This window comes from Arabidopsis thaliana, chromosome 4 (assembly GCF_000001735.4).
Source record: "Arabidopsis thaliana chromosome 4, partial sequence".
Classification (NCBI taxonomy): Eukaryota; Viridiplantae; Streptophyta; class Magnoliopsida; order Brassicales; family Brassicaceae; genus Arabidopsis; species Arabidopsis thaliana.
Window position 1 is genome coordinate 10,747,353 of NC_003075.7, and position 24,678 is coordinate 10,772,030.

Genomic DNA, 24,678 nt, shown 5'->3' on the forward strand with positions numbered 1-24,678 from the left:
TAATTTCGTGTTGGGATTTTTATTTTTTTAATATGGCTTGTCCAACATGAAATTAGAAATTAACAAAAAATAAAGTCTACGGTTAATAAAAAGAAAATAAAGACTGGGTTTCTTAGTCTATATATCTAACAATTTATCTGTTAACGTCGTTCTAACAAGTACCAAGTATTGGCTCACATTTCAATAATGAAAATTGCGATTAGATGGGATGGGGTGGGCATCGAATATGTTAAAATGATTAACTAAGACAAGAATATTTATCAAAAATAAACTAACTAAAACAAGAATACTAAAGCAGCCACCATAATGATATGTATGCCAAGTATTCTTCGGTTTCGGTACACAGTACATGAATTCATTGTCGTTGACAATTTATACATTCATATTTGAATTTTCATCATCTTAATTATAACACGGTGATTGGATTAGTACAAAAATTTAGATTATTACTATAAGATGATATCATACAGATAAATGTGTTTTATCATAATTAGTATTATATAATCTTTTATATTTCCGAGGTGAAATTAGTAGCTGCCAATAAAGAATAGTGTATGAAAATACAAAATTTGTCTTCAAAAAATAAGCAAGGACAAAAAGACGGTAAAATCAATGAAACAACATATAAGAAAAAGGGAAGAAAAAGACTGGATTCTAAAGTCCATTATATGCTCAAATTAATCCTTAAACTTATTTTCTCAAATAAAAAGATTGAATTCCACAAAATTAAATTATTAGTATTTGAAATCACCCTAAACCAGAAATTAACGTTAATTAAAAGACAAATAAGTGAATAAAATTAAATTGTAAATCAAATAGATTAAAGTGTTGAGTATAAAGAATTTTTCAGAAAATATATGAATAGCAAATCTAGCAGTTAATTAGAATTATTACCGAACCATTCTAAAACTCAAATAACTATTGTAAAATCAACAAACTTTCGTTGTATTGATAATTTGTGCCTAATAATATTGATTCCACCTTATATATAAATCCCTAGAACTAGTCAAGCATTAAATTTAGGATTTGATAATTTCACATAGGTTTCTAAACCAACTCTTGTTTGTATCTAGTTATTTGTGCCCACCTAAGATAGTTCTAGTAATAAATGCTCTTTAAGATCATATCTATTAACCTAAGATCAAGTTCTAAATGATCAATGTAGAACTAGCATTAAGAATAATCAAAGATGGGGAACTCTATAGATAAATTCTAAGAGGTTATCGATCTACTAATTCATCCAAGTCCATAATAAGAATCCCTAAATCCAACAAGGTGATTACTCAGACATAATTATATGAACACTAATCCGAATAAATTGAATTAAAAGAGTAAAGAGATAAAGTTTAAGGGAAATATGAATCTTCTCTTAAGGAATCTGATTATTCTCTCCAAACTAGTACAAAATTTCTTTCTACAAAAAACGTTACGTCTAAATAATGACCTTAAAAATCTATTTATATGTTCTTAAAAACGTGCATAAACTTATTTTGCAAATAGAAAATAGTTATGGGCTTTTCGTAACTTTTGAAACTTGTGAAAAAATGGGAGGCTTCTTGACACAAAGGTTGTCAACTGACACCAATGCAGTGTCGATCAATACCGACACCTCTTTGACGTTTCAAGTTGCTCTTCTTAGCTAATTAGCTCCAAAAACTCTAAAGCTCTCTATAAATATATATTTGTGAAGACTCGAAAAAACACAAAAAAAAATCAAAAAAAATCTAAAAATCATACTAATATCATAGTTAAAAACAGTAAAACCATGATATATCAGTCCATAATTCTGTAGATAAACATTTTGTGTCAGCCTGTCAGGCAAACATCAATAACAGATCTATACTTCTAAACATCAATAATTTTTCTACTATTTAATTGTAAGAGTTGAACTTTTTAAAGTTATCAGGGTTTTAATTTCTCAACTAATTAATCTTTAAAGTTTTTATTAACTAAAACATTACAATGATCAATTATGTATATCTTTATAGATCGGTCATCCACTTTCATTAGTAAATGAAACCACTAGCTAAAACTGTATACATATGTATATAACAGGCTAATAAACTACCTATAGACTCTATCAATAAACTTTTGGATATATAGACGTGCAGAAAACATGTTAGATCTGTCATCTGTATACCTAAAGCCATTAATCAAAAACTGGTTTTAGAATTATCCAGACCCATACAAGATGGAAACTTTTAATAAGAAAATCAATATCATAACAGATGTTTTAATATGCTTTTTCCATAAATCTTAGGTTAAGATCACAAGAATGTTTCAGTTACATATCATAATCTCTTAAGTTGGTATCAATCCATTGAAGACGATCGACACGACGACAATTCTGTAGTTCTACATTGGAACTCTCATCTTCGACGTTGAACTTGTCAGGAACAAGAGGCCTTAATTAACAAAAAAATCATTTAGTACTTATAATTTGCTTTTTCTACAAAGTATATATATATCTAGTAGAAAAAATATCCACTTTTGGAGTATCTTTTAATTTGTGAACGGAATGTTTCAATTTTGATATAAACGAGCTAGTTTATGGTGTCTTACTCACATCTTCACCAGATACACTTTAGCTTGTCGAATTCTAAATTTAAAGTTGTTTGTTTACTCGAAATATTAATAATTGAAATGTGAACCAATATCTACATTCACATAATATAGACAAAAATCCAGTCTTTTTATTTTCTTTTTTCTTAGTCGTAGACTATTATTATTATTTTGTTGTCAATTACTAATATCATGTTGGGCAAGCCATATTACAAAATAAATCCCACTTTACACATATCCTATGATTTTTTTTTTTAATATATAGAAATACTTCAACTTGATATAAAATAGTTTTTTTTTTTTCTAAATGGTGCCACTCACATCATTTACCTGAAATTTGTTTTTATTTTCCAAAACTTAACCATATCATTTCTCTAAACCCTTATAAATAGACAACGAAACCATCCCCATAATTACAAAACACAAACAAACACATAAAGCACTTTGCTAAAGACCCTCGACCAAAATGGCTGATCAAACTCAGTTTCTCCGAACCAACTCGATCGTAAAAGCTTCCTACTGGTTTCCGGATGGCAAATCCCAATCACCCGAGTGTTTAAGCCAAGGAACCCCATCCTCGTTTATTGACTCAACTCTCTTCACTCACCTCTTCTGCGCTTTCGCTGACGTCGACTCTTCCACCCATGAAGTCACTATCTCTGCCGCGAACTCATACCAATTCTCCAGCTTTACCGAAACCGTTAAAGAGAAAAACACGGACGTGCAAACTCTCTTGTCGATCGGTGGTAAAGATGCAGACAAAGCTGTGTTAGCGTCCATGGCAAGTAACAGCAAAAACCGGAAAGCGTTCATTGATTCCTCGATCGATATCGCTAGGAAGAAGGATTTCTACGGCCTCGACCTAGCTTGGGAGTATCCGAGCAATGACGTGGAGATGACCAACTTTGGGAAACTCCTGGAAGAATGGCGAGCGGCGGTTGTGGAAGAGTCTGACAAAACTAATCAACTGCCTTTGCTCTTGACGGCTGCGGTTTACTACTCCCCGCAATACGATGGTGTGGAGTACCCGGTAAAAGCCATTGCCGACAATTTGGATTTTGTTAACATAATGGCCTACGATTTTTATGGACCGGGTTGGTCGCCGGTGACGGGGCCACCCGCTGCCCTGTTTCATGATCCTTCTAACCCAGCAGGTATGAACCATAATTAAATCGTAACACAATTGAAGTGTTTCCCTTACTATCCATACAAACAAAAAAAAAATAGAGAAAGAAAATAGAAGTTTTTTTCTTTTTTGTTAATCAATCAATCGAGAAAAAATAGAAGTTTATAACACTCATTTTTACACGTTTAAATATTTGTTTTTCTCTTGGATTTTAAGTTTTTTAAAACCAAATCATGAAACATATTACTATCTATGGAATGTGATCCAAATAACAGGTTTCTGCGTTACAATAGAATTAATTATTTCTAATTATAACTTTACGTAGATTTTTCGCATATATATTTATGAAATAGAAATTTAAAACTGAATTACAACACAGGTCGAAGCGGCAACTCCGGGTTGAGGAAATGGCTTGATGAGGCTAAACTTCCGCCAAAGAAAGCAGTGTTAGGGTTCCCATACTGTGGATGGGCTTGGACTCTCGAAGACGCCGAGAATAACGGCTATGATGCAGCCACCGATGGAGCAGCGATATCACCCGACGGTTCTATAACCTATGCCAAGATAAGGAACTATATTGTCGATAACGGAGCAGCCACATTCCATGATCCGGCGGTGATCGGCTTCTATTGCTACGTGGGCAACACGTGGATTGGTTACGATGATAATCAGAGTATTGTGTACAAAGTGAAATACGCTAAGTTTACTGGTCTGCTTGGTTACTTCTCGTGGCATGTTGGAGCTGACTATAATTGCGGTCTCTCTCGTGCAGGTTCGTTTTCATTTTAACTTCTAATCAAACTTTTTTTTTTTTTACTATATCGTTGAATTTGCATTATCACATTTGAAATTAATAACTGTGCTGCAATTTTATATCTTTCTCTTACATGAATTCGAAAGAAATAGTATCTGATCTTATTAATAGTAAAGAGTTTTAAATGACTTTTGGGTTTTTACAGCATCAATAGCATGGGATACTACGGAGTAAAACACAGGACATGAACTTCTCGCCGAAGAATAAAACTCGGAGACGACCAAAAGTGAAAGAAGAAAAACAAAATAAAAAATAAACACGTTTGCTTTCTTTTCTTTTTCTATTTGTTTGCTAAAGACGTTTGCTGTTCCTTTCCTTTGATTTGTTGCTGAAGAGGTCTGTTTATTGGTTATATATTATCGTAAGAAAAACATAAAGACGTTTTATTGTAAAACAAAATAAAGACGTTTGCTTATATTACTGTTTTTTTTTAATGAATGTTAAGTTTTATACTATTTTTGATTGGAGACAGATTTTTACAGTGATAAACAAGTGGCAGAAAAAAAACCAAAAATTACAAACGAAATAACAAACAAAAGCCTACAATTTCACAACGGAAAGCATAAGCCAAACAAACACTAAAGGCCCGAGAAAAAACACCATTTCCAAACCGTGAAGTTTATTTCTGAGATAAATTCAAACTGAAATAGAAACTCAATTCGCGAAAGTTTTCAAAAGTATAAAATATGAGAACTAAATATTTAAAATGTTACAAATTTTAATATAAAAATTTTCCAATTAACGCGTGTTAAAATAGTTGACATGTGTTGTGATTAAACACTAATATGATAAAATTTATGTTTTTCAGAATTATATACGAGAAAAAAGTTAGTTTTCACAACACCACAAAATAAAAAATATATAATTGTTTTAATCTTGGACCGTATATCAACTAAACAGTGCAATAACAGAAAAATCGAGTAATAAAATAGCGGAAAGAATTGAACAAGATATAGCTTATGTGGGTGTGTAGAATCAATTTGTTAAGTTTCACGATTTTCAAATTCATAACCAATTGTTAATAAGAAAGCGTTGTTTTTCCTATAAAAATATGCAAACATGCTTTTTTTATTTGTACAACAATAGCGAAGCAAATTATTATCAAAGAAAAAAAATTCAATATATAAGCAAACTGGTTGTTTTATTCTTCTTTTTGACATCAACTAGTTTGTTTTCTTTAAAATAAGCAAACAGGTTTATAAAAGGCAGCAAACGTGTTTGTTGGTCTCCTTCACTTGCCAATGTCAGAATCAGGGTGGCAACCTTAGAAGTTTAAAACCATATTTCGGATCATTCTTTCTCCGTATTATCCCATGCTTCTGACGCTGTAAAAACCAAATTCAATTCATCAAACTTCCTAGTTCCTACTGTTATAAATTATCGTCCTAGAGTACTCCAAGTGCTATTTATTATATGGATCGGATGATAAATCTTAGTATATTTCCAATTCATACATCAAATAAGTATATGGTAAGGAGACGAACCTGCACTTGAGAGTTCCGATTTGTCGTCACCTCCAACTTGCCACGAGAAGTAACCAAGCAGACCCTTCTGCTTAGCGTATATCACTTTGGTGACGATGCTCTCCTCACTGTCGTACCCGATCCAAGTTGTCCCGGCGTAGCAATAGTCTCCGATAACTATGTTATCATGCACCGTCGTCGCTTTGTTATCTACTATCCACGTCTTTAACTGACTGTAACTGATCTCACCGTCATCTGATATCGCTGGTCCAGTGGTGTCTACGTAATATCCGTGATTCTTGGGGTCTGCGAGAGTCCAGGCCCAGCCATAGTATGGAAACCCTAACACTGCTTTCTCCGCAGGAAGTCCGGCATCAATCCAGTCCTTCACGCCTGAGTCTCCACTTGGACCTAACCATAAAAGTGAGAACAGAAAACTTAAGGTGTTGGATGAAGATATAGTGTGTAAAATAATGAAGAAATAGTAAAGATTATACCGTCGGATTGAAGATACAGAGCGGCGGGTGGACCTGTAACTTCGGTACAACCCGGTCCGTAAAAATCATAAGCCTTAATATTAACCCAATCCAATAATTCGGAAATGAACTTAACAGGGTACACTACCCCATTGTAATTGGAGGAGTAGTAAACCGTAGCGGTCAAGATCAAAACCGGTAATTCGCTGCTATAGGCCTCTCCCTGAACGGCGTATCGCCATTCTTTCAGTAGCTCAGCGAAATCGCTCATCTCTGCCGCGTTTCTCGGGTACTCCCAGTCTAGGTCGAGGCCATCGAAGCCGTACGACCTAGCAATGGAGATTGTAGACAGAATGAATGATTTCCTACCGTAGGAGCTACTTGCCATGGATGCAAACGCGTCTTTGTTAGCATTCCCGCCACCTATTGACAAGAGGGTTTTCACCTGATAATTTTCCCGTTGGACAGTCCTTGTAAAATCCTTGAAATCTGATTGGTTCGATTCGGCGATAGTGATTTCGTTTAAATCAGAGTCGAGATCGGCAAATGCGCAGAAGAGATGAGTAAAGAGATTTGAGTCGATTTTTCTATGGCCGGAAAATCATCTGACGGGGACCAGTATGAAGCTTTGACGACGGAGGGAGACATTTTTTTGGTCGAGAGTCTTTTAAGAGAATGCTTTGATGTGAGTTTAGTTTGTTTTGCTTGTAGTAATAAACTTTATGGGTTCGTTATCTATTTATAGAGGATTTGGGGCAAATATATTTTTAATTTCTGAACATAAACGAACTCAACATTAATTTTCTAATTTCGATTAGCGAAAATGTTTCTGGTGATGATGTGAGTGGGACACCATAAACAAGCTCGTTTATATCAAAATTGAAAACATTCTGTTCACATATTAAAAGATACTTCAAAAGTGGATATTTTTTTTATCAGATACCTTGTCCAACAAGAAAATAAGAAGTACTAAATGATTCATTTGTTAAGGCTTGTCTATTTGCTGAAAAGTTCAACGTCGAAGATGAGAGTTCTAATAGGAACCATGCTCGAGAGAGAAAACATGGTGAAAGCTCAATTTCTCATTAATGATCCAAAGAGTTTGTTACAATTATGTATAGTGTACAGACTCTATTAAACCAGAAATAACCAAGAGATCCACCTTAATTAGATGAATAAACCGGACATTACAGAGCCCTTAACCAACTCTATTATCCACAAATATAGCCTAAGTATATACAAGCTAATACCCCCCCTCAAGATGGCAGTGGGGCAAAAATGTTGCACACTCCCATCTTGCCAATAAGCTTGTGAAACTGAGCCGGATAAATGGCCTTAGCCAATGGATCAACCACCTGTTCGCCAGTCTCCACAAACATGGTTCTAAGAAAACCTGATTCAACTGCCTCTCGTGTCTTATAACAATCAAGTTCCACAAATTTGGTTCGCTCATGGAACACTGAATTGTTGACAATGTGTAAAGCAGCTGTGTTGTCAGAATAGAGATAAGCTGGAGGAATGAATGGTACCTTGAAATCATCAAGAAGTCTAGAAAGCCAAATCATCTCCTTAGTGCCTTGTGACATAGCTCGGAATTCTGCTTCTGCTGTACTCATAGAGACTGTATCTTGCTTCTTTGATTTCCATGAAACAAGAGAATCTCCAATGAACATACAATAAGCAGCCACACAACGCCGAGAATCAGTACAGGAACCAAAGTCTGAATCTGTGTATCCTCTTAAATCGAACTTGTCATCTGCAGGATAGAAAAGACCCTGTCCAACCGTGCCTTTGAGATAGCGAAGAACCTTATGAACAGCATTCAAATGAACACTTGTTGGAGCATGAGAAAACTGACACAAAGTGTTAACAGCATAAGCGATGTCAGGTCTTGTAATCTGCAAATACATCAACTTTCCAACCAACTTTCGATAAGAGGTAGAATCAGTCAGAGGAACACCATCTTCTTTATTCAGCTTAACACTTGGATCCAAAGGAATCGAAGACGGTTTACTACCAAGAAAACCTGTAGTAGACAACAGCTCCAGAATGTACTTCCTTTGACAAATTGAAATCCCCTTTTCTGAACGTGCAATCTCAATACCAAGAAAGTACTTAGCTGCACCCAAATCTCTCAACTTGAAATAAGACTTCAATTCTGCAGTAAACTGTGCCACTCACCATGTTACACACAATAGAGACCTATACTTAGACTTTAGGTCCTTAGAAAATACCTTTGTTAGACTCCCAAATGATTGTAGAGTCAAGATAGCAGGCATAGGATTCATTCAACTGTCTGATGCAATCTCTCTACATAATGTGCTTTATATTCCTGAATTTAAATTCAATTTGATCAGTGTTAGTGTTCTTACTAAGTTTTTGAAAACAAAAGTGAGCTTTACATCTGATGAATTTTTTGTTCAAGAACTTACAAAGGAGTTGATGATTGGTAGAGGTAGTGAAGTTGGGAATCTTTATGTTCTGGATTTCAATGAAAATAATCATATTGTGTCTTTAAAAGGTACTGCTTCTATGTGTCCTGAGTTTTCTGTTTGTTCTTCTGTTGTTGTTGATTCTGTTACATGGCATAAGAGATTAGGTCATCCTGCTTATTCTAAGATTGATTTGTTGTCTGATGTGTTGAACCTTAAAGATAAAAAGATAAATAAAGAACATTCCCCGGTTTGTCATGTTTGTCATTTGTCAAAACAAAAACATTTATCTTTTCAATATAGACAAAACATGTGTTCTGCTGCATTTGATTTAGTTCATATAGATACTTGGGGACCTTTCTCTGTCCCTACTAATGATGGTTTTAAATACTTTCTCACTATAGTTGATGATTTTAGTAGAGCCACTTGGATTTATCTGTTAAAGAACAAATCAGATGTTTTGCATGTTTTTCCTGCTTTTATTAATATGGTTCATACTCAATATCAGACTAAACTCAAATCTGTTAGATCAGACAATGCACATGAATTACAGAGCCCTTAACCAACTCTATTATCCACAAGCATAGCCTAAGTATATACAAGCTAATAAGTTCCAATGTTGATATGAAGTACTAAAATTTATGAAAAAATCACATTAAAACTTTTGTTATTAAAATTGATTTTCTTATAACAGATCTCCATCTTCTATGGCTTGATATGAAGTCCCGAGATTACATGTATCAGCAACTTCTAAAAGGTGTGATCTGGATAATTCTAAAACAATTTTTTGATGAATGAGTTAGGTTAGGTCTATAAATCTATTTTTTTTTTGTCAACGTCTATATATCTAAAAATTTGTTGATAGAGAGGTATTTAATTAGCCTGTTTGGGGTAAACAAGTATATAGTTTTAGCTAGTTGTTTCATTTACTAGTGAAAGTGGATAACCGATTTATAAAGATATACATACTTGATCATTGTAATGTTTCTTTTAACAAAATTAATACTTTAAAGATTACTTTATAAAACTCTGAAAAACGCATGTAAATGTCACGACGAAAAAAAAAACGCATGTAAATATCATTAAAATGAAAAGTCAGGGATTACAAGATTACTTAACCTAAGATATTGAGAGCTTGGAAAAAACGAATAAAACCAAGGATGTCAATAGATATATGGGAAAACTTTTGAAAGGACGTTTCTCTCTTCTTAATGTGATGTTGTTCTTGATGTCTCGGTCAATACATTTGAAGATCGCCTATATAGTTTGGATATATATATATATATAGGGGCTTTTTTAAATGGTTTTCTATATGACGGATGAAAGAAAAAGGGTTATTTGTTAAATAAACACGTTTTCAAAAAAAAAAAGAGAGAATAGGTACTTTGAAAAGTATTTAGAAAAATAGACACATTTTGGTTTTTCTGAGATAGAGAGGTGTGTAATAGATTAAATAACAACAACATATCAGAGACTAAATTTACATTGTGCAATAGAGATATATTTATGTGGATCCACATTTATTTTATTTTTCTTTTTTCTTTTCTTTGTTTGGGTAAACTCTTTATTTATTCTTCTAATTTTTTTTCTTCTGTTTACATCATTAAATTGAACATGAAGGTGCACAAGCGTGAGTACACCATTATATTGAAGTAATAATCTGTAAATTCTCTTATAGTATATAGCAAAGTTTGTACATTTCGTATATCAATCTCGTATTATTTAAAAATTATTTTGTACATTAACGTTCGTACATCTCATCATTTTGTACATTGATGTTTGTACATTATTTCATAAACCATCAAATACACTGATGGAAATATTATTTCATAAACCATTAAATACACTGATGGAAATTGTTCTATCTTTTATAGATGTGGTGTACAATAGATGTGAAAATGTATAATGATGTAGACGGTACACTAGGTGGTGTATAGCCCGACCTACCATTTCGTCGTTTTATGTAATACTATCAATATCATGTACATCATCTTATTTTATAGTTGTACAACGCTATAAGTTATTTTTTTGTGTACTATTTTATACAATGTCGTGCCTAGTATACCACTTCTTATATCAATATTATACATTGCTTTTTACATTATTATCGTACAATACCGTATGTATACCACTTTTAACATTATCATGTATACCGTTAAATTGAGATTAAAATAAGATAAAATATTACATATCTGCTAAATATAACATATATGGAGATTTTAGATTCACATAATAAAATTAAAGATTAACATATTATTGTGATAAAAAACTATGAATATCTTTTAACAAAACAAACTAAAAAGATTTAGCTGAAAAGAAGAAAAAGAATATATGAGGAAAACAATAAAAAAGATACTAGTGACATAATACATAAGCCTTTCTATTCGAGGAAAGGAGAGAAAAGTGTTATTCTACAAAATTTTTGTAAAAAAGTGTCTTCTCCTAATTAAAACTCTTAAAGTTGTCTACTTTACTAAAATTTTTCATTATATATATTATCATAGACTATCTATAAAGTGGGATTTTATTTTTAATTATGTGGCTTGGTTTGTCCAACATGAAATTAGAAATTGACTACAAAAAAAAGTCTACGGTTAAGAAAAAAGAAAATAAAGACTGGGTTTTTAGTCTATATATCTAACAATTTATCTGTTAACGTCGTTCTAACATGTATTGGTTCATATTTCAATAATTAATATTGCGATTAGATGCGATGGGGTGGGCATTGAATATGTTAAATGATTAACTAAAACAAGAATATTTTTCAGAAATAAACTAAAACAAAGAATACGAAAGCAGCCACGTTAATGAATTCATTCTCGTTGACAACTTAATTGAATTTTCATCTTAATTTAACATGGTGATTGCATTGGTACAAAAAAGAAAGATTATTACTATGAGATGATATCATATAGTATCATAATTAGTATCATATGGTACTATCTAGTGATGTTAATTTGGGTATGAAAACTCCATTTAATTAATATGTATGTGTAAGAGAAATTGATTCATTTAAACGTATTTAGGAAAAAAAGTAAAATAGAGTTAAATGGGTTAGCCTAATAAACCAATTTATTAAATGAGATTTCACACAAATAAATGGGTATTCAATTAAGCCCATTTATTTTTCTTATTATATTAGTTATTTTTATTAAAAATGTTAATACATTAAAACTAAATTATTTTACTAAACTTCACTTTTTGGTTTAAATATTTCTTTTTAACTGTAAAACTGCATTTTCCGCCAAAATCGTAAATCGACGTTTTCTGCTAAAATCACAAAAATTGTTTTTCACCAATATTAAAAATCGTGTTTTTCTGCTAAAATCGTAAACCGACGTTTTCTCACCAAAGCTGTAAAACCATGTTTTCCCGTTAAAAATAGTGTAGGAAAATACAACTTTTATCTTAAAAAAATAACGAAGGACAAAAAGACTGCTAAGATCGATGAAACGACGTATAAGAAGAAAAGAAAGAGTGGATTCTAAAGTCCAACTCCGTAGATAAACAATTTGTTTCAGCCAAACATAAATAACAGATCTAAACATCAATAATGTTTTCTTCTGTACACAGTACATGATAAGCCAAGGATTCTACGGTGGGCCGGGCCTGGTAGTATCCCATACTTGTGACGCTGTAAAAACCAAATTCAATTCATCAAATTTCCTAATGTTATTAATTATCGTCCTACTCCAAGTGCTATCTATTATATGGATCAGATGTTAAATCTTAGTATATTTCCAATTCATACATAAAATAAAGTATATGGTACGAAGGAAAAAAAGGAAAGTATGTATATGGTAAGGAGACGATCGAACCAACGAAAGAGTCTCGAGATGGCGCCACCTCCAACGTGCTATGAAAAGTAACCCAAGCAGACCCTTCTGCTTAGCGTATCTCACTTTGGTCAATATGCTCTTCTCACACTGCCGTACCCGATCCAAGTTGTCCCGGCGTAGCAATAGTCTCCGACCATCATCTCATCATGCACCGTCGTCGCTCCGTTCTCTACTATCCACGTCTTTAACTGACGGAAACTGATCTCACCGTCAGACGATATCGCTGGTCCAGTGGTGTCTGCGTCATAGACTCATAGCCATTAACGTCCCGGAGGGGGGGGGGGAATATGTTCATCTCTACTGTTTCCCAAGAAAAAAAAACTCTATCCAATTATGTTCATCTCAACTGTTGTTTCAAACCAAGGCATTGCGCTATGAATAAAGTATACAATTCCCTAATTCTAATATTAGATTCATTATGGTTTTCAAAAAAAAATCTGGTTTCATTTCTAATTATTCATGTCAACAGTTTTCTTATTCATCTATGTTGGTGTTATAATGCTTAATTACAATCCGAGTCTAAATAAGCAAATAATATATTCCCAATAATAATATGCAAACATGATTTATTTATTTTTGTACAACAATACAGAAGCAAATTATTATCAAACAACAAAAAAAATAAAAAAAAATTAAGCAAACGTGGTATCATTATTACTTTTTCTTGCAATTAATATAAGGCAGCAAACGTGTTTGTTGATCTCCTTCACTTGCCATTTTCGGAATCAGGATGGCAACCTTAGAAGCTTAGAACCAAATTTCGGATCATTCCATCTCTGTAATATCCCATGCTTGTGACGCTATAAAAACAAAATTCAATATATCAAATTTCCTACTGTTATAAATTATCGTCCAATTCGTGCTATTTATTACATGGATCGGATGATAAATCTTACTATATTTCCAACTCATACATAAAATAAGTATATGGTAAGGAGTCGAACCTGCACTAGAGAGTTCCGAGTTGTCGTCACCTCCAACGTGCCACGAGAAGTAACCAAGCAGACCCTTCTGCTTAGCGTATATCACTTTGGTGACGATGCTCTTCTCACTGTCGTACCCGATCCAAGTTGTCCCGGCGTAGCAATAGTCTCCGACCATCATGTCATCATGCACCTTCGTCGCTCCATTATCTACTATCCACGTCTGTAACTGACGGTAACTGATCTCACCGTCATCTGATATTGCTGGTCCAGTGGTGTTTGCGTCATAGCCGTTAACGTCGGGGTCTGCCAGAGTCCAGGCCCAGCCATAGTATGGGAATCCTAACACGGCTTTTTTCGCAGGAAGTCCGGCTTCAGTCCAGTCCCTCACACCTGAGTCTCCACTTCGACCTAACCATAAAAGTACGAACAGAAAACATAAGGTGTTGCATGAAGAGATAGTGTGTAAAATAGTGAAGATATATATACCGTCGGTTGGAAGATACAGAGAGGCGGGTGGACCAGTCACTGTAGACCAACCCGGTCCGTAAAAATCATAGGCCATAAGATTAATCCAATCCAAGCTGTTGGAAATGGCCAGAACAGGGTACGGTACCCCTTGGTAATTCGAGGAGTAGTAAACCGCAGCTGTCAAGATCAAAGCCGTTGTACCGCTGCTATTGGACTCGGCCTCAACGGCCGATCGCCATTCTTCCAGTAGCTTCCCGAAATCGTACATCTCTTCCTCGTTTCTCGGGTACTCCCAGTCTAGGTCGAGGCCATGGAAGCCGTACGACCTAGCAACGGTGATTGTCGATTGAATGAACGATGCCCTGGAGTCGGGGTTACTTGCCATGGATGCGAACGCGTCTTTGTCAGCATTACCGCCACCTATTGACAAGAGTGTTTTAACGTGAGGATTTCTCTGTTGGACAGTCTCTGTAAAAGCGTGGAATGGTGCTTGGTTCCATGTGGCGATAGTGATTTCGTATGACTCAGCTTCGAGATCGGCAAATGTACAGAAGAGGTGAGTGAAAAGGGATGAGTCGATGTCCGTGGCCGGAAAGTCAGTAGCCGGGAACCAGTATGAAGCTTTGACGACGTCGGACTCAGACATTTTTTGGTCGAGAGTCTTTTAAAAGAATGCTTTGTTGTGCTTTGTAGTAATAAACTGAGGATGGGTTCGTTATCTATTTATAGAGGATTTAGGGCAAAGATATTTTTAGTTTCTGAACATAAACAAACTCAACATTGAATTTATAATTTCGACAAACGAAAATGTCTCTGGTGAAGATGTGAGTGGGACACCACAAACAAGCTCGTTTAGATTAAAATTGAAACATTCTGTTCACATATTCAAAGATACTTCCAAAGTGGATATTTCTATTAGATACCTTATTCAACAAGAAAATAACAAGTATACGAAATTTAATTGTTAAGGCCTCTAGTTCCTGACAAGTTCAATGTCGAAGATGAGAGTTCCAGTGTAGAACTAGATATAAGTATCGTTCGTCTTCAATGGATTGATCAATTTAATCCACTTTACCAATTTAAGAAATTTACATGTAACAGCAACATTCTTATGATATTTTTTTGTTATTAACATTCTTGTGATCTTGACCTGAAAGGCTGAAATTTATGAAAATACCCCATATTAAAACATTATTATAATATTGATTTTCTTATTTAAAGTTTCCATCTTCTATGGCTTGATATTAAATCCGGAGATTTACATGTATCAGCAACTTCAAAAGTGTGTGGTCTGGATAATTCTAAAACCAAATTTTGATGAATGAGTCTAACATTTTTTTTTTTCTGGGTCAACTTCTATATATCTAAAAATTTAGATAGAGTCTGAGAGCTATTTTATTAGCCTGTTTGGGGTATATATGTATATAGTTAGCTAGTGGTTTCATTTACTAGTGAAAGTGGATAACCGATTTATAAAGATATACATACTTGATCATTGTAATCTTTCTGTTAATAAAAACTATAAAGATTAGTTCAGAAAACCATGATAGTTAGAAATTTTCAAATCTCAATTAAATTTATTATTTTGGAAACGTACAGGATTGGTCTATTTCAACATTATTGATCGAACTAAGAAGAGAAACGAACATATATGCGCATGAACCAACAAAATGGTTAAATTTTCGAATTATATGTTTGAAAAACTGCTAAATATAAGATGAAGAAATAATGTGTATAGTATGTTGGTCTAGCAATAACTTTGTCAACCATGTATTGATCTAAGATTTGAGTGGATATATGTATCTAATTAGAGATATTTCGTTAGGTTGGATCTATAGTTGTGTATGCATATAGTGTTTTTGGAAAATGGTTTTCTATATGAAGCATGATAAAGAAAGAAAAAAAATACATATCTGGAACCTAATCTTAACAGCCCAATACAAAAAGAAAAAACATTTAGACGACAGAGTCCATAGGTGCATGGGGGATACGAACGAATCGAACCATGCAGAATCCGTACTCATCTTCGACGACGAGAATCTATGATACCCTGATGAAGCACCGGGTTAGTGGACTCGTCAAGCGGTCTTAGCAAACCATATCTGAAGTAAAGAACAGGCGAGTTCAGGGTTGTTAATTTGTTATAGGTGGCATGCTAGAGGAGAGGCTTTTCTTTGATGGTAGAGACTATCAATTTCAGAAGTTGTACTGCTGATTTGGGTATATCTCGATGAAGCATGTTGCTCTTCTCAGTCCAATGTTACAGTAGTTCCCGATATAAGGTATCCTCCGGTGCGTTTGAGAAAATTCATTAGACTCCCAAATGGTGACCAATCGCCTGACCAAAACCAGGATTCTCTTCTATTAATATGTAATTTCCTAAAGTAGAATGTGGTTATAACATTTACGTGAATGTTGTAAAAATCATAGACTTATTAGTTCGTAGTTAGACTACTATATATGGAAACATGTACTGTACCAATAGAAAGGGTTCCTTGGATTTGATTTGAATTGTTTGATTCTTCTTTTTAACAAAACAAAATGATTTGTAATTCTATAAATGAAAAGAAGCATTGCAATTAATAAACTTATAGTTTTATTGGACAATATATATAATAAGCAGATAAAGTTTATTTTCTGTATAATTACGAAAAAAACTTCTTCACTTGCTGTTGTCGAAACTGTGGACAGCTTAAACCTTCTGTATAGTTCTGGTGGTTGCCGTCGTAGCATCCCATGCCTGTGAAGCTGTGAAATCCCCAAAATCGTCAAAAATCATAACATTTTCAATTAATATTAATATTTAGAATTTGGTATCAAATCAAACCTGCACGAGATAGACCAGAATTATCGTCAGCACCGACATGCCACGAGAAGTAACCAAGCAAACCTCTCTGCTTGGCATATCTAACTTTCGTCACAATACTCTGATTATCATCGTAACCAATCCAATTCGTGCCGGCATAACAATAATCTCCGACCACTGTGGAGTTATAAACCGTTGTTGCTCCGTTATCTACTATAAACTTCCTTATCTGACCGTAACCTATCGAACCATCTGGTGATATCGCCGCTCCAGTGGTAGGCGCGTAGTAGCTATGACTGTTGGCGTTTGTGAGACGCCACGCGTACCCGTAGTATGGAAATCCCAAGACAGCTTTCTTCGCTGGGAGTCCAGCTTGAATCCATGACCTTGTTCCAGCGTCTCCGCTTGGACCTATTATCACAAACCGGATTTAATCATTATACAAAACCGGGTTTAATCATTATCGATCGTTTTATTTAATGTTGACCCTTATAAACCGAACCAAAATTTGCATACCGAATATTTTAAAAGCTAAACTTGTGCTGTAACAAGACCAAATTTCGTGCAAGTAAACCAAGAAAAATCGAAAGAAATAAATTAAATTTGTCAAAATTTCATATTTTAGATAAATTACACTAACTGTAATTATATTGAATATATCTTTACTTCTTAAGATTCATGAAACAAAAAAGTTGTGAATTATTTTAGCCAAACAAAAAAATGGTCGCGACCTAAAGTTTGGGATTTAATTGGTTTAGTTCATATAATGCTGTACCAAAAAATAAATTGTTGTACCTGCGTTTGAAGGATCAAACAGAGCGGCTGGTGGACCGGTCACTCTGGACCAACCCGGTCCGTAAAAATCATAGGCCATAAGATTAACCCAATCCAAGCTGCTAGCAACGGCTGAAACCGGGTACAGTACCGAATAGTAATTGTTGGAGTAGAAAACCGCAGCCGCCAAAAGCAAACGCGGTTTACCGCTGCTACTAGCTTCTGCTACAACCGCTGATCGCCATTCTCGAAGTAGCGTTCCGAAGTTGGTCATCTCCGTCGCACTGCTCGGATACTCCCAGTCTAGATCAAGACCGTGGAATCCATAGGATCTAGCCACTCTTATCGAAGAATCAATGAATGATTTTCGAGAAGTGGGGTTACTTGCCATAGAAGCATACGCGGTTTTATCTGCTATTCCACCGCCGATGGACAAGAGGGTTTTAACAGAAGGGTTTCTGCGTTGGACAGTTTGTGTAAAGGTTGAGAATTTAGGTTGGTTTGCGGAGGAGACAGTGACTTGATTGGTTTGAGAGTTGAGATCAGCGAAAGCACAAAAAAGGTGAGTGAAGAGAGATGAGTCAATGTCGGTAACCGGAAATTCACTCGCCGGGAACCAGTACGAAGCTTTTACGACAGTTTGTGCCATTGAGCATTGGAGAGTGAGGAAGAATGTTATGGAGACAATGAGCGATATGAGTTTTGTTGAAGACATTTTCGAGTTGCTGTGAAAAACAGAGATGGTTTGTTGTCTATTTATTGAAAAAGTATATTTACTTTCTTACGTAATTCAACTTTGAAAATGAGAAATCTATGAATAATATCTTACGAAAGAGAAAAGTCTTAGTTTTTGTTTTTTGCTAAACGAGAAAAAGTCTTAGTTGGGGCAAAATTTTGCATTTTATTTTGTCAACACACAAGTGTGTAATATGAATGCGAAAGCAAGGACCAAGAGACACATATTCAACTTCATTTATATCAAAGTTGAATATTCAGCTCACGTATCCTATAGAATATCCAATTGCTTACGAAAGATTTTGTTTATATTCAATTTTAATCGTATATTATATGATTTCTTGTCTAACAAGAAACCAATGGCTACTAATAGCGGTAATGACTCATTAGTGAAAGTGTATGGTTGCTGCCAAGTTCCATGCATGTGACGTGTTGGGTTAATAATGGTTGTGGAGAGTCTCTGTCTACAGAGTACTGCCATTTTTTTAATATGTTTTTTACCAATTTTGATAATATATTTTTCTTCAAACAATTTTGATACTATTTAGTTTTTGAAGAATCACATCTTCAAGTATGGGTTATATATATAATTCGTTCTATCAATCTCTCTCGTTAAACGGAATAAAAGGAGTTTTGGTCTCATAGGCCACTGCAAGTCGGCAATCAAATTAGCATGTCGTATCGGATTATATATGAAACTAATGGTAAACAGAGAATCAAAAGAGGAGAGAAACCAAAGAACGGAGTATAGATATCTTAAGGTGAATTCTATTAGCATGCCAAACTCTCTCATGCGTAAACCAATCCCTTAATCACTTGATATCCTCTCCTACTTATTGTAAAAACAAAAGTCAATATATATTCTCCTAATTATTTGCTCCCAATCATTATACACATGCTGATGTGTGGCCAGTGTACTCCATGAAATCTTGTCAACTACATGTTCAAGTGGATACCACTTTTGAGTATGAATGGGGGACAACAAGTGGCTGCAATATAATAGTGGCGTTTTGGGGGACAGCACGAGGGACTCTCAAGAACCAAATCCCTCCCAACTAGTTTTTCTTTATGAGTGTTTTCTTCTTAATGTTTGAGTTTCCACTTCTGTTCTTATCACATTAATACCGTCGCCTTGGGCTAATTGTCTCGTTTGCTCCTTTCTAGTCCGTCATTGTATGAGGATCACGTGGCTGACCAATAAGCCAGTCTACCCCCAAACTTTCCAAAACTAGCTTAAGATTAGCTAAGGCCAAAGCTAATCAATGACGTGGACTCCAAAATAATATTTGACTTTTCGGGTTGAGATAACACACTGAGAAGAGAAGGGTGACAATGACATCTTTAAAAAGAAACAAATTAAATATGGTTTCTTTTCTAAATTAAAAACAAATTGGTTCTTGCTTCTATTATATTCATATCATATTATTCCTTGTTGCTTTGGCAATAAATAAGCAAACAACGTTTGTTTTCGCATAGTTTTACAAAAACAAAACTTCTTCACTGGCCGTTTTCAACATTAATACTTCTGTAGGATTACCATCGTTGCTACCTCTTAGCATCCCATGCCTGTGACGCTGTAAAAATCCAAAAAATACCAAAATAAATCATTAAAACATTACCTTTTCGTTTCTGATAAGAAAACTAACGAATATTTTATTTTATTTAGAATTGGAATAAAACCGAACCTGCACGAGATAGACGAGAATTATCGTCAGCTCCAATGTGCCACGAGAAATAACCAAGTAGACCTCTTTGCTTAGCGTATTTCACTTTCATAACAATACTTTGATTATCATCGTAACCAATCCAAGTCTTCTTGGCATAACAGTAATTCTGAACCAAATTCGAATTATAAACCATCGTTGCTTTGTTATCCACTATGAACCTTCTTATCTGATCGTATCCGATAGAACCGTCTGGTGATATCGCCGGTCCGCTGCTATTCGCGTAGTAGTTATGATTCTTGGCGTCTGTGAGACACCATGCGTAGCCGTATAATGGAAATCCCAAGACTGCTTTCTTCGCCGGAAGTCCAGCTTGAGTCCACGCTCTCACTCCGGCGTCGCCGCTTGGACCTATATACATATTCAACACGTTATATATGTATAGGTTTTATTACTTTATCTTAGCTTAGTTCAGTTATTTTTTTGTACCTGTGGTTATAGGATCGTAGAGAGGAGCTGGTGAGCAAGTTACTCTAGACGAACCCGATTCATAAAAATCGTAGGCAACAAGATTAACCCAATCTAAGCTATCGGCAACGGCATTAACTGGGTGTAAGACCGAATAATAACTGTAGGAGTAGAATACCGCAGCCGTCAAAAGCAAACGCGGTTTACCGCTGCTTCTAGCCTCTGCTTCAACCGCCAATCGCCATTCTCGAAGTAGCTTCCCGAAATTGTCCATCTCCGTCGTAATGCTCGGATACTTCCAATTTAGATCGAGACCGTGGAATCCGCACGATCTAGCGAGCTTAATAGAAGAACTAATGAACAGTTTTCTAGAGGTGGGGTTACTTGCCATAGACGCAAACGCGAAATTATATGTGAAATCACCGCCGATAGACAAAAGGGTTTTCACGGTAGGGTTTCTCCGTCGGACGGTTTGTGTAAATGTTGAGAATTTGGGTTTGTTTCTGGAGGAGACAATGACTTGATAGGTTAGAGTGTTGATATCGGCGAAAGCGCAAAAAAGGTGAGTGAAGAGAGATGAGTCAATTTGGGCCAACGGAGATTCACTCTCCGCAAACCAGTAGGTAGCTTTCACGACTGTTTGGGCGGAGGAGAATCGTAGGAGGAGAGATAAGAAGAAAGTGATGGAAATGAGTTTTGTGGAAGACATTGTTGCGAGTTACTGTGAGAAAAACGAGCATGGTTTCGTTGATTATGTATTTATCAACCAATTTTTTTTTTCTACACACGTGTTATACGAATGCGAAAGCAGGGACCAAGTGACACATGATCAACTTCATTTATATACACTAGAGTATAGAATATTAAATGCTTAAGAAAGATTTTTTTAAATTCAATTTAATCGTATATTATTTTGATTCCTTGATTAACAAGAAACCAAGGAGTACTATGACAATATGACTTATCGGTGAAGGTGTCTGGTGCTGACAAGTTCGATGTAAAAAACGAGAGTTCCAAGAGGAGAACCTTCTCCATTGGTAAGACGTGTTGGGTTAAAGATGGTCGTGAAGAGTCTCTGTCTATATATCAAAGAACTGCAAAACACACTTACATACATACAACAAGAAAGAAACAGAGAATTTTTAAAAACCAAACATTGTGATCAGATTTATCAAGACATGAAATTGTAAACTTCTTTATTTCACTCGGGATTGAAGTACAAAACTAAGAAGTAAAGAGGAGAGCAACCATATAGAACCAAGTATAGAGTCTTAGGGTGTGAATGCTATAGCATGCCAAATTCTCTCATGCCCAAAACCAAACACTTCATCACTTTATACCCCCTCCTAATTGATTTGATCCCTACCAATATACACATGCTGATTTGGCTGCTCGAGGAACTCTTATCTTCTCCATGTGTGAATCTTTCTGTTTATGTGGATAAAACTTTTTTAGAGTATAATTTGTGGTCTAAAATGAATGAGGGGCAACAAGTGGATGCAATAATAATGTGAGTGTGGTCTTTTAGGAACAAGTAGTATGTAATGAGTGGAGGTGAATTTGTGAAATTTGGTTTGTGAGTGGTGTTTTAGGGACAATAAAAACCAAATAAATTAGTTGTTCTCTTTAGCCAGTTGTCTCATGAGGGTTGAATGACTCGAATACCACTTTGATAAGATCTTAAACAATACTAGGCCTAAACCAAAACCAGCTTAAGAGTGTGGACATGTGGTGCACTAAGGAACTACCTAGGTCCAACGACCAACACTAATCTATGTGGGACTCCAAAATAGCATTTGACTATCAAGATTGAGATATTAATAACACATCATCTACAAATAAAAACTTATATTTTTGGAATTTCAGATTTTGCAGAGTAGGCTACAAGTAGAACCAAATTTTGTTTTGGTTTGATTTTTTTTTTTGGTTCAGACTCAGTTCAAATTTGGATAAAAAATTATAACAATAACAAGAATAAAATGAATTTTAAATAAATACGATAGATTATAGTAATATGTAAATGTATTGTTTTACCTACTAAACTGAAAGTTTCAATTTTCAATTTTCAATAAGTTTTGGTTAAATTAATGAATACATTAGCCTTGGGCTTATGAAAAAGACAAAAAAAAAAAAAAAAAAAAACAGAACTAAGAACCAAATTATTTTCGTGTAGAAGTCATCCAAGAGAATATTGTAAGTTATAGTGTCAGCAATTTCTCCTTGATGGTGCACTATAGAAAAAAGCTTCATAACTTTGTTGATCTTTTCACCTTTCAGATATCGTAGAATGAGTATGTTGAAAGTTTGAGTTAGGACGACATGGCAATAGTATAGAATGTCTTGGCTGCTGTATCCAAGTTGTTACAATTGTAACACTAACTTTCAATGAGGCTAAACAACTTTCCTTCTAATCATTTCGCAAAACATATCTTCATTTTAGTCCTCTTTTGGCATAACCATTGAGGATACCACCGTAAATGATAACATCAAGAGCAACACCTATTCTCAGCATTTTACGCATCATCTCCTCACTCTCACGTAATCTGGTGCTCTACATAGGCCTCTGATAAGCGAATTGAACGTATATATATATCTGGTTGTATCTTTTTGCTATGCATTTCATTGAACAATTTAAATGCCTTAGGTAGCTTAATTTGTTTGCTCAAAGTTTCAATGACCATGTTATACCTTTTTGCATCAATCGTAATACCTCTTCTTCTATCTGTTTCGAGATCCAATGCAACTGCCGCATCCATAGAGTCACAAGCACCTTTCACAATAGGTCCATATGTTGCCACATTTGACTGAAATCCCAGTTTCATCATCTTTCTCATAACAATTTTTTTTAAACTCTTATAAAAAAATATTTGTATAAATCACTTTAAAACTCTTGTAAAGTCTTTAAAAACAATTGTAAATCTTTTAAACTCCTGTAAAAATCATTATAGAATGTTTTAAAAGGATATACAAGAGTTTTTACAAAGATTTCTAAAACCCTTATAAATCCTTTAATTTTTTTTAAAAAAATCCTTTAAAACCGTTTTATTTTCTAGCCAATTTTTATTTTTTTTGCACAAAAATTTCCCGCCAAAATTTTCTGATCCAAAATGTTCTCATCCTTGTAAATCCATTAAAAACCTTTTTAAACCGTTTAAATACCTTTTAACACAAAAAATTCTCTCAATTAGAAGATCACTTTACAAAGATTCTAGCAATTAGAAGATCACTTTTTAAAAAATTGTAAATACTTTTAAAACAATTGTAAATCCTTTTAAAACCTTTGTACATCTCTTAAAACTTTTTTTTAAGCATTTTAAAACAGTTCTAAATTCTTTTATAAACTTTTTAAGACAAATGTAAATCTTTTAAACCCTATTGAAAACCGTTGTAAATTCTTTAAAACCCTTTAAAAACACTTTTATATCTTTTTAAAAACCTTTTAAAACCATTGTAAACCCTAATTTTCGGGATCAAGTTTTCCGTCCAAAACTACGGGATCATTAATATTTGGCAGGAAAATTTGTTGAAAATTTTTGGTGGAAAAATTATTATCGGATTTTTTTTTGTGGGAATTCGATTTTTTTATTTTGTTAACTTAATTATTTTTAAATAAGGATAAAATAGTCGTTAAAAATAAGAAGATGACATAAATAAAAATTGCTTAGAAAAGGTATATTTTAAAAAAAAAATACCAAAGAAAAGGCAATTATAACAATTTCTTTTGAAAGTTTCAATTTTCAATGAGTTTTGGTTAATTCAATGAATAATACACTAGCCTTTCATTCTTTCATGATATGGACATCCTTGAAAGTTGAAACATTACAATAGAGACAACAAAGATGAATTTTAAAAAGCAGCTTAAACCGAAGCCTATATATGTGAAGCAAGAGAAAAATAAAATCCTGAAAATATGCATTTCTTGAAGCATAACGAGAGTTGATGGCCTGATAGTGAATCTGAAAGCAAAGGCACCCAATAATCACCTCTATATAAAACCAAACCAGCAGGAGAGATAACTTTGGTGTTGCCAAGAAGAAGAAGCAGAGGAAAGCCCGACAGTATTAAGTTGAAAAGGTCGGTCCAAACCAGCCAATTTAGCCCTCCACAGTAACTGAACGTCCTTTA

At 34.4% G+C, this 24,678-nt stretch overlaps 5 protein-coding genes and 2 pseudogenes across 8 annotated transcripts; 2 read left to right on the forward strand and 5 right to left on the reverse strand.

Annotated features, from left to right (window-relative positions):
- Positions 1–3,028: 3,028 nt before the first annotated feature.
- On the forward strand, positions 3,029–4,676 carry AT4G19760 (Glycosyl hydrolase family protein with chitinase insertion domain-containing protein; the record flags this gene model as incomplete). The annotated part of the gene is made up of 3 exons (NM_118096.2): positions 3,029–3,716; positions 4,068–4,460; positions 4,648–4,676. The coding sequence occupies 3 exons, from the start codon at positions 3,029–3,031 to the stop codon at positions 4,674–4,676; spliced, it is 1,110 nt and encodes a 369-aa protein (NP_193711.2).
- A 1,281-nt stretch (positions 4,677–5,957) lies between these two features.
- Positions 5,958–6,850, reverse strand: AT4G19770 (Glycosyl hydrolase family protein with chitinase insertion domain-containing protein; the record flags this gene model as incomplete). The annotated part of the gene is made up of 2 exons (NM_118097.3): positions 6,463–6,850; positions 5,958–6,376 (listed from the first exon to the last, which is right to left on the reverse strand). The coding sequence occupies exons 1-2, from the start codon at positions 6,827–6,829 to the stop codon at positions 5,958–5,960; spliced, it is 786 nt and encodes a 261-aa protein (NP_193712.2). The 5' UTR covers positions 6,830–6,850.
- Positions 6,851–7,697: 847 nt separating this feature from the next.
- Positions 7,698–8,618, reverse strand: AT4G19780 (annotated as a pseudogene; the record flags this gene model as incomplete). Its single annotated transcript has 1 exon — positions 7,698–8,618.
- On the forward strand, positions 8,614–9,456 carry AT4G19790 (annotated as a pseudogene; the record flags this gene model as incomplete). The annotated part of the gene is made up of 1 exon: positions 8,614–9,456.
- A 4,021-nt stretch (positions 9,457–13,477) lies between these two features.
- On the reverse strand, positions 13,478–14,752 carry AT4G19800 (Glycosyl hydrolase family protein with chitinase insertion domain-containing protein; the record flags this gene model as incomplete). Its single annotated transcript, NM_118100.1, has 2 exons — positions 13,478–14,046; positions 14,125–14,752. 2 exons carry the CDS (start codon positions 14,750–14,752, stop codon positions 13,478–13,480), a joined length of 1,197 nt encoding a protein of 398 aa, NP_193715.1.
- A 1,101-nt stretch (positions 14,753–15,853) lies between these two features.
- On the reverse strand, positions 15,854–18,443 carry ChiC (Glycosyl hydrolase family protein with chitinase insertion domain-containing protein). 2 transcript variants are annotated; one of them, NM_001341373.1, is made up of 4 exons: positions 17,708–18,429; positions 16,934–17,323; positions 16,586–16,854; positions 15,854–16,444 (listed from the first exon to the last, which is right to left on the reverse strand). In NM_001341373.1, exons 1-3 carry the CDS (start codon positions 18,399–18,401, stop codon positions 16,799–16,801), a joined length of 1,140 nt encoding a protein of 379 aa, NP_001319999.1. In that variant the 5' UTR covers positions 18,402–18,429; the 3' UTR covers positions 15,854–16,444; positions 16,586–16,798. The 2 variants fall into 2 exon arrangements, with proteins under 2 accessions (NP_001319999.1, NP_193716.1); NM_118101.4 differs by lacking the exon at positions 15,854–16,444 and having other exon boundaries at positions 16,582–16,854; positions 17,708–18,443.
- A 1,276-nt stretch (positions 18,444–19,719) lies between these two features.
- AT4G19820 (Glycosyl hydrolase family protein with chitinase insertion domain-containing protein) lies at positions 19,720–21,951 on the reverse strand. Its single transcript, NM_001341374.1, has 3 exons — positions 20,575–21,951; positions 20,107–20,496; positions 19,720–19,995 (listed from the first exon to the last, which is right to left on the reverse strand). The coding sequence occupies exons 1-3, from the start codon at positions 21,260–21,262 to the stop codon at positions 19,967–19,969; spliced, it is 1,107 nt and encodes a 368-aa protein (NP_001320000.1). The 5' UTR covers positions 21,263–21,951; the 3' UTR covers positions 19,720–19,966.
- Positions 21,952–24,678: the final 2,727 nt, after the last annotated feature.